Raw genomic sequence first — 14,759 nt, forward strand, 5'->3', positions numbered from 1 at the left:
GAAATCTTTGTCTCAATGCATTGAGTGGGATGGGTCTCCCCTGAGTCTGAAATCAGGCCAAATCCAGAGAGACAAAGAGCCTGAGGGGCTCCAGAACAGGGTACAGGATATCCCACCTCTATGGGTAGCTTCTTTCTCAGCCCAGTAGGTCTTGCTTCGAGACAAGTGTGTGTTGAATATTGCTTTCACTAAGGGAAAGTTCCTCTGTGAGTGTGTTGGTTATAAATTCTATTGCAAACCCTGCCTGATCCCCGTTTTTCTGCATTCCCTCACTGCTCTGCACTGCTGTTTTAAAACTGATGGTCAGACCTGCAGGAAAGTCTTCTACTCAGAGGAAGGAGGAGTTTTGCCTGTGCAGATTTCACAGGGATTTTGTTTTCTTTTCCTTATTGCAACAGAGTGGCAAAAGGAACCCAAAGAAATTGGCTGAATCAGGGAAATACATCCTGGCACACAAAAGGTGTGATGGGAATCGCTCAGGCTCTGCTGTCCTTCTGCTCCAGCCCCATCAGATTTCTCCTGGCACGGGTGTAACACGCTGTTCTGCATCAGGGAGAATCTGCAATACCCAGCAGTGGTAGGGACATACTAAGCAGCGCTTCAGCAAATCAAGAGTCTGATCCAAAGCCTGCAAGGCTCTGTGGCACTCTTTTTCATTAACTTCAATAAGCTTCAGCTCTAACCCTGAATCCCCGATGTTTATTTCGAGCACTGATGTAACATCACTGGAATATAATGTTCCTTCTCACACGCACCTTAGGGTAACAGTCTAAATGAGCATGTGGATGAATCAAGACGGATGCTGCTGGGCAGCATCCTGAAGCAGACTCATTCATTTCCTGGGTCATTTGTTGAGCTGGCCAAAGCATTTTGAAGAAACAGTTATCTAGCCCAACATGTAGTTTTGTAACAGGCAAAGCATTCCCCTGGAACAACTTCATTTCAATGAGATTTTTGCCAGGGGACATTTATTTTTTTTAAATTAATGTATTGAGTTCTTGTTTCAGGAGGTACAAATCTGTCATTTTAACAGGATCTTTTTGATTTAATTTTGTTTCAAGTCTGTATTGTATTAAACCACTAGCTTCCGTTTTGAGTTAGACCAAAGGTTTGTCTAGTCCAGCATCCTCTGCTCCAGCAGTGCCCATTTAGAAACAGTAAGAATAGGGCTTTTATGAAGAGTGATCCTCCACTTAATACCCTCTGGCTTCCAGCAGACAGAGGTTTAGTGACTAAGTTAGATTTTTCATCTGGATATTCATGTTTCATAGCATTGAGTGGACATAACCACCACTAATCTGTCTCATTTGCCTTGCAGCTAATTTATGACTTTTGCATTCAGCAACATCCCATGACAGAAATGTCTTTCATTTATTCATATAGTGTGTGAAAACATACTTTCTTTTGTCTGGCTGAAAACCACAGCCATTCTGCTTTATATATTTTATGTTTTGAGGTTATTAAGACAAAGTCTTTTTATTCCTCCGAGACAATACCCTGTAATGTTTCACAAGTGAAGAATTTCCATTTCACAAGAACTTTGGCCTCTCCAATTCAAAGTGAAAGCACATTTTTTGAGACATCAGTATTTGCTATAGAAAGAAAATTCCATTTTTCATCCTGTTTCAGTCATTCCATTATATCAGTGTAATTGAGGGTGACAGCAACAAAAATAATAATAGCAAAAAAAACGCCAAAACAACAAAAAACCTACTTAGACACCCTGTGAAGAACTGGTAAGAATGAATGACAGTTTCACAGTAGCAGCTTCTTCCTCCCAGATGGATGAGGAGAATTACAAGGGCAGGTTAGGGGCATCAGACACCCCAGCCTAATCACACTGGCACCATGTTATACCCCTCCACTTTATTGTTCAACTGCCCATAAGGCAGGTGGTACTCTGTACATCAGCAAAGTCCAGTTCTCAGCTTCATTTTTGTCTATAAAATCCCCAGAGTGTGACTGGTTTAAGCAAAGTTCTACCTTCTTTTTAGGTGATCTGTCTTGAGGGGAAAAAAAAGTCACTGTTAAGGTGTCCTAGCAGCCAGTGGGATGCCTGAAGGATTAAATGGGTGGATCCTGTTTGAGTTCAGACCTTGTACTAATCACCTGCAACTGGCCATATGCACTGCATGCCCAGTTTCACTGCTCACATCCATAAGCAAATCCTTACAGGATTTCAGCTCCTGCTATGTAAAGCAGGGTGATATTATATTTCCTTTTTTCCAATCTCCTTATTTTTCTCCTTACAGTTACAGGCAAGACTGTTTCTTTCCATGCACACACACACATCCTGGCACACTCCACTTTTGATTTTAGCTGAGGATTCCAGGTACAAGCATCAAACAAATAATACACAAAACTTCTTTGTGAAATACAGCTTCATAACTGAAGTGAGCATTAGGCTCGAAGCTGTATGATGTAGGAAAGGTGTTATTGAGACCTATGAGATGTGCTGCTTGGATTCCTTTATTATTATTGTTTTCTTTTCCCTTTTCTTTATTTTCTTTGTTTGTAGATGAGGGGATGGAGAGGAAGAAAGCCAGCAAGTTTATAAAAGCAATAGAGAAGGGAGTTGTGGAGATCTTTAATAACATTCTGTATAATTTGAAAGTGGGGAGAAAAGGGGGGAGACAAAAAAGGAATTAGCAAAAAAACTGGCAAAAGAAAAGTGGAATGTGGAGAGAAGCGTGTGGATGAATTTTAATGCAATCAGAAAGCTGTAATAATGGTAATAAAGGAATATATTCAGACGTCAAGAGAGGGAGAAGGGAACAGGACCCGCGACACCAGAATTTAAATTAGACATAGGCGTATAATTCTCTTTTCTCCCCCCCCTCCTTCTTCAAATGAAGAAAATGGAATTTTTAAGCACAGCGAAAGAGGGATTAACAATTGGCAGGTTTTCAGCCCTTTGTCTTTTGGTGAATCCCATTTAATCACCGTCTTTAATATTAAGGAGGCTGTGGCCGTGCGGGGCTGTCGCAGGCTTGGGGGAAAAGGGATGATATACAGAGGAAAAGAGAGATAACACTTAGGTTCAGGCAATTGTGAGGAAGTGTTTCAATTACCTCCACTGAAGTCTTTAAAAACTGAAGTTTAATTTGATCTGAAATGTCGTCCCAGCTCCTGCAAGAGAAAATATGTCCTTCCCACCCCCTTCCTGCCCATTCCTATGCTGTTTCAATAGTCCTCCGTGCTCAAGGCTGGAGTGCTACCACGGATTAATGTCTTGGCCTTCTAGGCTTCTGCAAAGGGTTTCAAAGCCCCAACAGGTCACCAGTGAGATAAGTTTGGGAACTGAAACTTATTTTCCTGACATACCAGGCTTGACATCACTGACCCTGTGGAGTTTGTCAAGAAGCTTCTAAGCTTTGCTCTGAATGAGCGTGAAAACCAAACGGCCCTTCGGGCTCAGCCTCAACCTTGTGTGGCCACAGAGTTAAAAGGGGATGTTACACTTAAGAATTAAGATCTGTTAAATTCCCCAGAACCAAAGGCTGTAGGAGTTGCATTCAAATCTGAGCTGCCTCTGAAAGATGAGTGTAAAAGCGTGATTCAGTGTTCATTTGAGGTGTCATTTGATAGTACAAGACAGTCTTCTCCTTCACCTCCTTCTTCTTCGGGAAATCCGTCAACCTGGGCTAGGGAAACATCCATGGATTCACAGGAGGAAGGAGCCTAAACAGTCATGCAAAATCCTGTGAAGTTTAGTCACAGCACAGCTGCGCACCTCCGCTCTTTGATGCTGGGACTCCTTCTCCTTAGGTGCTTTCTCGCATGAATGTTTCCAGGGGTGTTCTCGGAAAATGGGAACTATAAAAACAGGCTGCTAATTTCCAGGGAAAGAGGCATGATTTTTGCTTTTTTTCATGATTGTAAGGCTGATTTGATATCAGACATTCTTCCTATAGTGGAGAGCTAGTGCAAAGAAAGTGTGTATTTAGGCTGTATGTTGAGTTTAGAAAGATCACGTTTTGACTTCTGAATCTTTTCCTAAAAAGCATTGACTCATGAATAATTCTCAGAAATATTTCAGTTGTGTGTTTCAGATAATGAATAAACTTGGAAGAATTATGAACTGCCAGGCACAAATTGGGCAGAGTCTCCGTTCTTTGCCTGACACAGGGTTTTAAACTGCTCTCACCAACAACTTCCCTAAGCAAGGGCTACAGATAGAATGGGTCTTTGCAAGTTGTTTTCCCGGCTCAATATCAAACACCATAAAACCTGTCATTGAAAATCTGCACAGGGAATAGCATCTCTTGGCAATGGACAGTTGTGATGGCGCTGTTCAGCAAGTCAGAACTACTGATATTTGTCTTGGGGTTATAATATTCTCAGCTGTACAAGAGGGATCTGCTCTTAGAATTGCTTAGGCTATGTCTTCATGGCAGAGTTTGCTTGGCCTGTGGCCAAAGTTTCGTTCATACACTATCTGCATAGATGAAGCCTGAGTGTGCTTTAGTCTGAACTGTCCGGATGAGGAGGTAGGTTTAAGGTTCGATTTCACTTTAGTGCAGGTACACAGCAGGTGTTGCTACAGCAGCACAGACCAGCCAAGCCCAAAACACATTCAGTCTCTTGTTCTGAACCATCCTCTCCATCCTCTCCTTCTGTTTTTCATCATGGCTCTTCACTTCATCCATCCTGCCCATCCTATTGCTCTATTAGACAATTTCTGGATGTGTTTTAGCAGCTGATGCACACTGAGGACCTCTTCCAGTTCCCTGTAAAGCAGGTCTTTGCTCAGGAGAATAGGACTGTAGTATGGACAAGGACACTGAAAGTAGACAATAGGCCGAGTCATTTTTAATTTAAAAACACAATCTTAGGTTTTGGATTCACCATCTGGCAACAAGTTAATTTTCTTTTCAGTTGATCATAGAGCCAACAGCAGCCAGCATCTGTGTTCTCTTGGACACATGTGCCTAGATCACTGCAATGCTGTCTTTAGGCATCATATTGCTGCAGGACACGAAAATCTCTCCCTGGAAGATAACTCCAAGAGCCACAGTCACTGTCATTTGCAAATGTGGGCTTTCATTCAGGACTAAACCCTGCCTTGGCTTACCCCATCATGGACTCCTCTTCCATGAAAAAGGAGTTGGGAAAGCTCCAGCCACTTATATCTGATACAAACCATCACAAGGTTCAGGCATAAATCTGACCACCAGCCTGCCAGGTATCTTTCATTATTACTACAAGAGCTCCCTGAGTTCCTGGAGTGTCCAAACCTCACCAATGCCCAGTTTTGCCTGTTACAAACACCAATTAGTCTTTTCGTAGGTGGGAAAACTGAGGTTGCCTTTTGCACTAGTTAATTTATGTAGCCCATATTTCCACTGAGGCCACTGTCCTTGGCAGAGATGTATTGTAAGTATTTAATAACAGTAACTGCACAGTCATCCATCTCTTTGGTACCAGGAATAACAAATCACTCTAAGGGAAAAGTGATTTTCCCTTCCACATTTTCCAGAGCATGGATTGAGATGGGACCCAGGAGTCAAAAATGCCAGTCTGAAATGCACAAAAAAGAGGTTCAGACAAGCTCTTGAATATCCTCGTGGGTCCACTCTTCCGCAACTGGATCAGGAGTGATTTCCACTCTTTTCCAGAGTAAGATCTAGGTTATATCTATTGAAAATGGTTAGTGGCATGTTCAAAATAAACAGCAGGAAGAAGTTCCTAACTCAGTTCATGCTTAAGCTGCAGAAAGTCTTGCTGCAGGATGTGGTGGATGCTTGCGACTCGTGTGGGGTCATAAGTCCACTGAACAATTACATCAAATAAAGACACTTCAGAAACTACTACATATGAAAAAAGAAAAAAAAACACTCCACTGCATACTCCAAGATTCCTTAAACTGCAGAGCACTGAATTCTAGGAGAATATTTGGGGGGAATAACATAATTGTTTCCCCATTTCTTTTAGTCTTCCCCAGACATCCACAACTGGCGATTGCCAGAGACAGCACACTGAATCAGACAGACCCTCTGTCTCTTGTTCAGCTGTTCTTTCACTCTGTTTACAGGAACCATGTCCAAGTCAGGGCTCAGAGTGCAGCTAAGCAATTAAATAAGAGAAATCCTTCAAACTAAGTTTTTCTCAGATGCAGTAGTGGAGAGTAATGCACCTGTGGGATGAAGTTTCCTTCTTTGTGCGGGAGAATTATGCTCCCACACCTGGGCTTATATTCATTTGTGCTTGTCCCCATCTCACAGCTGTTCAGATTAGCTGTTATTCTCTCTAGCCTGGGTGTCTCAAAGTCTCTGCCTCCAGCAGTTGGAGACCACCAGCTGTGCAATCGTATCTACTAATGCATGTGATATAAAGAATCTGTTGAGTAAAACCAAACCGGGAAGGGAGGATGGGAAGGAGATCAGCACAAAGTTACTCCTGCTAAAACGTGATTAGGGATGCCCCACAACACCCAGCTGCTAGGAACAGGTGAACTCAGCAAACACTTTGAAACCTGCAGTAGAATTTGTCCCTTGAGGGTGCTGTTATATATGGGGAGGAGGAGGGAAAAAGGGTGAATTAGGAGCCAGTGCAGGTTGAAGGAGGGTTCATTTGCTGTTATTTGGAGTTAGGCAGGAGTAGTTTTCTGTTGTTTCCAGAACAACAGGTTGGGCTTTTGATTCGTGGTGGTGGTTTCCCCCCCACCCCGTCCTAATTTTTGAAACACCTCTGTTTTACAAGGTTCATGTATTTTCCAGCAAGGTATCATGGAGAAGATAATTAGCTAATTTACAATTAGCTACAATAGAATTCGTAATCACTTCCTCCGTGGAAAGGGCAGTAATCATCATCACATAGCTGTAGGACTGCTGTGAAAATGGCAGTAGGAGTGTGAAGCCCAGGACCTGGGAAATGCCCTGCTTTTAGCCTATTGATCACCTGAATTAGCACAGGTTGAGTGGAGTGGTGGGACACTGCTTCGAGAGGGGGGCAGGTTTGAGCTTGTAGGTTTGAGTTCAGAGCTAAAACCAAACTTTCGTAACGTTCAGGGCACCTGCAGCTCACCCTTCCACTCTTATAGCTCCTTATTTCTTCTTTGACCTGAGGAGGATACCTTGTTCATAGCAGTCTGAAAGAAACCTAGGTGTATAGTTCTTTTTCACCATTGTGAGCTTGGCATGTTCCTGATCCCACTACTTGGTCTTGGTGGTACTGACGGATGCAAGTCTGGATATGAGTCAGCAATGCACTCCTTCCGCCCAGAAACCAAGCATGTCATGGACTACACTAAAAGAAAGTTGGGGGAGGTGATTCTGCCCCTCTATTCTGCTTTTGTAAGATCCCCACATGAAGTGCTCATCCAGCTACATCCATCTGGGCCCCCAGCATAAGAAAGGTGTGGACCTGTTGGAGAGTGTTCAGAGGAGGTCACAAAGATGATTAGAGGACTGAAGTACCTCTGCTACAAAGACAAGCTAAGAGAGTTGGAGTTGTTCAGCCTGTTGAAGAGAAGGCAGCAGGGAGACCTTGTTTGGCTCTTTCAGTACTTTAATAAGAGAGATGGGGACAGACTATTGAATATAGCTCATACCAATAGGACACAGACTCATGCTTTTTGACTAAAAGAGGGTAGATTCACACTAGTTACAAGGAATGTTTCTTTTACCATGAGGGTGGGGAAACACTGGCACAGGCTGCCCAGAGGGGTGGTAGATGCCCCAGCCCTGGAAACATGGGAGATCAAGTTAGATAAAACTCTGAGCAACCTGCTATAGTTGAAGATGTCCCTGCTCACTGCTGGGGGGTTAGACAAGATAAACATTTAAAGGTTCCTCTCAACCCAAATCATTCTATGATTCTGTATGTTTCTGCAATGAACACCCTCAGAGCTTTGTCCTCTCCCCTGTCTGCCAAGGATAAGTCAGGAGAGTGGGTAAAGAAGACCCACTCTGCCTCCTGCATCCTCTGTGGTAAATGTGCCACTTGGTCCTATGCACTGGCACTTCTTACCCACACCTGCACAGAAAACCTCTCTAGGCTGCTCGTTTATTCTGTCATGGTGCCAAGGAGATAAGCCTAAAGGCCTTCCCAGTGCCTGGACCACGGCACTGCAGATGGTCCCCTACTGTGTGTGCAAGCAATGTTTGGGGAGGAGGGGAATAGCAGCAGGGACAAATAATTATTAGCAATATAAATAATGGAATTAATTAGCATCTGCTTTCTGAAACTGAGCCATACAACAACCTGGTCCTGACACTTAGAAAGCCAAAGGCATTGAGTAACATCAGAGAGCTGCTCTGGTGAATACTGTGCACACACAGAAGATGCTCATTCCCATACAGAATTAAAAAAAGGCTAGTTTTACTTTCGCATGAAGAAGCACACACACTATCCATGTGTGATGCTCTGGCAATGAACCTGGGATGAAATAGGGAGGCTCATAGGTTTTGGAATAAATGGGTTTGTGGCTAGAAGGGACTGCAGTGATCCTCTGGTTTGCCCTCCTCATTAGCCTGGGCCACAAGGGTGGTAAATCTGTCCCTCTTTATTTCCAGGGCTTTGGATGCAATGTTCTAGACAGTAAAGCTGGCTTATGCTTCCCTGATACAAGGATTCACCCTCTTTGTTTTGCATGAGGAATACGAGAGCACGTGTATTTATATACTCTTATCTAAATGTACCCCCACGCACACACATACATTAGCGAGAGCTATCTGGATAAACACAATCCCATGTCATGTCTCCCTGTGAGTGACCCTAATTTTCCCCCAGTCCCTCCACAATTGCTGTGATTCTTGTTCTTGTCCTCTTGCTCCACAGAGGGTCAAACATCCTGCATCTCATTGTCCCTTCTGTCTCTTTAATTAGTGCCTGTCCTCCCCCTTCTCCCCCTCGTTCCCAGATCCCTCCTTCCCATCTCCTCTCAGCACTTGGTTTCCAGAGCTCTATTATTTCACCTTTCACGTGTGTTGTCTCCTTCGTCCGGGCCCATCTGACACCTCTGCCTTACGCTTATCATGGAAACATAACATTTAAATACAAATAGAACAGGGGATAATTTAACCCCTATTTGCACCAGGGAAAGTGCTGAGGCTTCCTATAAACGTAGCAGGGAGATTTATAGACACTGTATATTTATCTGACAAGTTGCATTTCTTCACCACTGTGCCTTGCAGCCAGCTTTTCCTGACGAACACAAGCCTCCATCACTGGCAGAGTAGTTGAGAAGAGGGAAAGCCTGGTTGCATGGGGGTATTGGGAATGTCACCAAAGGGACAACTCTGGGAACCCTGGTTTGCCATTGCTGTGGTCTTTCTCTCCCAGTCTCTCCTTCTGGAAGGAGCTGCTGCCTTCTGTTGTTGTGGTGGTTTGTTTACAGCAAAATGAGTAGACTTGGGAGGAATTTAATTTTCAATGTCATCAGAGTGCGCCAGCAAAAACCTCCTTGGCTCTCCTGGGTGCCACCACACACAGAAATATCCACCTGTGGTTGGATATTTCCATGGCGAAGCAGGCGTGATAGACTCAGCTTGTGGGTAAAGACCAATAATGGGGTGAACAATAATGAGGGAACTCAAAAACATGGGTAGAAGAGGCTCACATGGACACCACATTCAGTCACAACACTGCAGGACTGTCACTGCTCACAGTGCTGCTGTTTTAAGGGTTGACCCCACAGCAAGGTTAACGAGGTGTCCTCACTAACATGTAACATTTGGATGTGAGATAGAATCAGAAATAGTCACTTTGGAGTACTTAATATACAGGAATTTGGACAGGAATTTTCTGACAAAAGCAGAGGAAAGATGCTCAAATGTGGATCAGTATTTGATGCACAGCCATGTGTGGCCTGGAGGAGGCTACGTGGGATCGGCTTCTTTCATCACACCTGTTCTTGTACATGCTGAGTAAGCTCAGTGTCTTGATTTTCTTCATAGAGAGGAGATAGAGGATGCTCCTGGTGGCTGCCCATTTCTGTTGTGCAAAACAGTATGGTACTGTGAGGTACCCTCTCTAGGGCCATGGGCCAGTTGAGGCTGGAGCACATGGTCATGACCATGGCTCAGGCTGGGGACATCCCAGATCATGGGCTTATACCTGACCTCTTTTTGTCCTCTGCTTCTGCCTTGGACAGTGTTATTTCTGTACTCCTTAGCTGTGTTCACTCTTCCCTGGGACCCAGGTCTTAGGGAGCCTGGTCTGAAGGTTTTTACCCCTCAATCCCACAATCTGAAATGAGGATGATAGCACTGAACTTTGTAATGGAGGCCACAGAGAACTGAGTCTTCCCAGTTCTCTGACATTCAGGCATGGATCCTGAGACACATAGATTTGGGAAAGTGTCTCACTGAAAGAAGAGGAAGCATGGAACTCGTGCAGGTGATATGGGTGGACCATGGTTGATATGGATGGACCCTACAGGCAGGCAGAATTAAGGGACAGCTTGATCTGGGACTGGTCCAGATTTGTGTGCAGCCTAAAACTGATTTTTGTAGGATGTAGTTCCCCCAATTCTCATTAGAGGACACTGGAATCATCTGGTGGGGAGCAGCTGTGGCATCCATAGTGCTCAAGACACATCCCACTAACACCAGCACATTCCTCTTCACTTTATTCTGACAGCCTCATGGCCTTTTTTAGACATCTTTTAAAATCAGAAGTAGTTGTCTTGATGCATGGCATGTTAGTTTTTTATTTGAGATGCGGAAGAGCAGTGTATGATGATACTCAGGGTGTAAGAGGCTCATACAAGACCATCAGTGTGAAAATTCATTAGCCAAGACCTGAAACATGCTGAATGGTCCCATCTGCTGGACCCTTCCCTCTCTCTTCCCACCCAAGATGTGTGAGGGGGTGTCATTAAAACACACTTCTGAATCCCCTGGAAGAGCTGGGATGTGAGAGGCAAATAAAGCACTTTGTTATAAAAGCCACTCAGAGTAAAAAATCTTGTTAAACTGACTCATTTTTTATCAGTCAAGTGTGTGATTGTGTCAATTTCTGTGATGGCAGACATGACAAATGATTCCCCCAACAACACAAGGCACTGTTTTTCATGATGGAGACAGGACACCGGCTTGGAGATGAGATTGGAGGTGATGTCCAAGCAGCTGAGCCCTGGCTGTCCATGAGGGTCGTCTTTGTGCCACCTGCCCTGTAGTGGTTGGACCAGCAGCTCCCAGGGAAGGTTGTCCTCACCTTTGGCAGAGCCTGTTCCTGGTGGTCTGACAACCAGCTTGTGGGCAGCTCACCAAAGCACCACCTCATCTGCCAGCTAGCTCTGGGGACCAGCACCACCACTGCCAGTGTATTGCAGAGATGCAGGGGAAAAAATACAATAATAAAAAAAAAATAAAATTGAATGGTTCCTAGAACCCTGGTTTTAGCGTTGCATAAAGTAGACCAAACAAGGCAGTTTCAGGCCAGTTCCACACTAGAGAGTTTTGCTGACAGAGGAGGGATGTGACTTTTTTTAAAAAATGATACATTTATATTAGCAAAAAGTCTGGTGAAAACACAGTTACACAGCTGTAGGAGTGTTTTTGCTGATGCAGCTTATTTGAAACAGGGGAAGCAGTATAAAATACAATATAACAAATGCTTCTGTTGTGCTGGAAGTCTTTACTAGACACAGAGTTTCTACGTAAAACCTTTTGCCAGCGCTGTTCCTAGTTCATTCCCACTACTCTGCTCCCTTCCTAAAATACCTCCCATCTTGCAGGACAGCTGGTCTCATTTGCTGGGTGGGCTTTCCTCCAATATTTGGACAACCTTTGGACTCAGGACAGGATTCTTTTTCTAAGGCTCTGTCATGCCCTGGACTGAAAGATGTCCCCTAGAGTGCACGGTGAACTTCAGTCGCTGCCTCTCTAAGGCTTATACCTCATGTCTTGGAGGGATGTCCTTTTGCAGGACACTTTGCCAATGAGAAAAAAACCTTCTCACATGTCTAAATCACCTCCTTGTGAGGTGAGGACAACCTCCATGGTGTTAGGGATCTATGCATCATTAAGTCTGAACGCTGTGTTGTCAGCAAAGACCACAAAACGCCTCTCTGCTTAATCAGTTCCAACATAAAGTAGGAATATTTCTTGCTTTAACATGTCTGTCTGAAGGCTATTTCTGTTTTTCTCACCTATTAGAAGTGCGCATATACCCTTCTAAACCTATTTCTCCTACCAGTTCATCAGCCTAACTGAAGGCAATATAACTCCTTGTTTTCTGTGGGTAGTTCACTTTTCGCTGCTGTGGATAACTCAACTGCAGGGTTGAAAGCTCCTAATATCCCCACTCAATAGCCACTGCATGAAAAATTATTCACATCCAAGGCTGTAAAGTAATTTGCCAATGTGCAGGTGCATCTTGGAGAGGGGAATTTTGATCAAACACTGGTTGAAGCAGAACAGATTGCCTACACCAGTGATTTCTCGGTGAACAAAGGTGACACAAATTGCCCAATTAGTCAGCCAGAAAAGGGTTGTTACAAACCAGTGTTTTGTTCAGCTTTAGGTTAACCAGTACATTAAAAAATAAATTAAATAAAAAATAAAATTATTTATATATTTACATATATTTATTCAAATTGGTTGCATCTGCTCTGTAAAGTGCTCTGAATAAAAACCTCTTGGTTCACACATTTACATAGTGTTTAATGAATGATAAATAAGACATTTATGAATCATGTGCAAATGGCCTGTTTACATACACGGTGTAAACTATGTAAATTTCCTTTTTTTTCTTGGTGCAGTGGTGTTAGACTCTGAATGGAAACCTGACATATTTCTGACAATCATAAATTTAGTCTGTTTTCACCAATATTTTCTGAAGGTGTCTCATGAAGATCCCCAAACTTGGTTTAAATCCAAGTATAAATCATAAAATGGTTTGGGTTGAAAGGGACCTTAAAGATCATCTGGTTCCAACCCACACTGTGGTCTCACTGCAACAGTCCCACATCTTTCTTATGTTGTGGACCCCAGAGCTGGATGTAACACTCCGGGTGGGGTCTCACGAGAGCAGAGCAGAGTGGCAGAATCACCTCCCGCAACCTAATGCCCACCCTGCTTTTGTTCTAGGCCAGGACATGGTTGGCTTGCTGGGCTGGAAGTGCACACTGCTGGGTTACATTGAGCATCCTTGTTCAAAATACAATTATCTACTGGCAGACCACGCCTTGCTGTAGCATGAAATACCACCTGCTCAAGTTACCTTAGATATTAGCAATCACATAAGTTAACTTTATGTTTCAAAAAACAATTTATGTTTCAAAAACTTTGGGCCTGTTTCAAATGAACTTTATGAATATATTAAAAAACCTCATCCAAACTTTTAGATACATGTCTCTGAGTGGGCTTGAATGACAAATCTCCAATTTACAGGCTGTGACTTCCGTTATATCCTGATTTAAAAAAGCTTATGTTAAATGTTTTTTTCCTGCAACTTATTTAGTATTGCGAGGGCCACTAACTTATGTTATTTTTCATTTGGACTTGGTTTCTATATGCTATCTTTATCCATATTCGTCTTGGATTGCAGTCTGAGCAATGTTGTCATTTAAGTTACTGCAATCTGACTGCAAAAATTGATCAGAAGCTGATTTGAAACACTTTGCTGCCTAGATTTTAAGAGGCAGTTAGAGATGTTATATATAACAAAATCACTGTTGTTTGTTGTTTGGTGGTTTGGGTTCTTTTAAATTTGCTGGATTATTTTCAAGTACTCATTGAAAGTCAGAGGCTATTAAGGTTTTTCGAGCCAGCCACCTGAAAAGATTAGCAGCTTCTGAAATGTGTCACCTCAATGAAATCACCGTTTGTTTTGCATGTGATACTGAGACATCTTGGCTCTTGTATCCCTCCTGAAATATGGTAAGCATCTCTTTATTTTGTTCCAGAAGACAGAAAACTCTTTGTGGGCATGCTCAATAAGCAGCAGTCGGAAGACGATGTGCGCAGGCTATTCGAGGCGTTTGGCAACATCGAGGAGTGCACGATCCTTCGGGGACCCGATGGCAACAGCAAAGGTGAGGTGATGGCTTGTGTCAAGCTAGACCCGGACTTAGTGCCATTTTCTGGTATGACAAAAGTACCGTGTAGCCTCTAGAACAGCACGTCTTACTTTAGGAAGGGGTCACATTTGCAATGGGAAGGCTGTACTTTGCTGGTCACTCTGTGCATGAGGGGGAAAATTGCATTTTAAAACATACCTCTCCAAAGAGCTACGCCTCAGCACGTGTAAACAGATACCTATTATTGCTTGGACAGACCTCCCCTCTGAACAGGCCTTTGTATTCACTCAAGACGTGCTCTCTCCACCCCGTTGAATAGGATGATTCTTTCTTTAAAAGAAGACACAATTAGTACTTTATATCTTGACTCACTGGCTCCATCATCATCTCTGCTTATTTCCCATCCACCAATCTCAGGTCTTCCTCTTCTCCACCTAGTCTTTTTTGCGTGGACTCCTATCAGTCAGTGATCGCAACCACAAGGCTACAGGGACCAATTTAAACATTACACTTGGTAGATATTTACTGTTTGAAGCATGCAAATGCTTCACTGCAAAACTAGGTGCCTTTGCTTCTTCTGCCTCTTTTTGGCATCACTTGTTACCTGGATAGCACAAAAGATCCTCTGCTACAGGCCAAGTATAAAAATAAGGCCTCCCTCTCAAGCAGGAACGTCATTTTTGTCCCCATCAGTCTCTAGACAAAGTAACTTCAATTTAAATAGGAAGCTCTCTTTTTTTGACAGTATAGTGTGTCCATTAAATATTGATCTGCATATAATATAGCATAA

General features: G+C 43.3%; 1 protein-coding gene across 18 annotated transcripts in view; it reads left to right on the forward strand.

Annotated features, from left to right (window-relative positions):
* CELF4 (CUGBP Elav-like family member 4) overlaps positions 1–14,759 on the forward strand; it is a 700,630-nt gene that overhangs the window by 582,477 nt on the left and 103,394 nt on the right. For 12 of the 18 annotated variants that reach the window (XR_004354760.1, XM_032676638.1, XM_032676640.1 and 9 more), the window contains one exon: positions 13,856–13,984. Coding sequence is in view for 17 of the 18 variants with exons in the window: in XM_032676638.1 (XP_032532529.1) it covers positions 13,856–13,984 (129 nt within the window). In the remaining variant the exon portion in view is untranslated. The remainder of the gene's footprint in view (positions 1–13,855; positions 13,985–14,759) is intronic. The other 6 variants (XM_032676641.1, XM_032676648.1, XM_032676646.1 and 3 more) reach the window with 1 other exon arrangement.

The sequence above is a fragment of the Chiroxiphia lanceolata genome, chromosome Z (assembly GCF_009829145.1).
Source record: "Chiroxiphia lanceolata isolate bChiLan1 chromosome Z, bChiLan1.pri, whole genome shotgun sequence".
NCBI classification, from domain to species: Eukaryota; Metazoa; Chordata; class Aves; order Passeriformes; family Pipridae; genus Chiroxiphia; species Chiroxiphia lanceolata.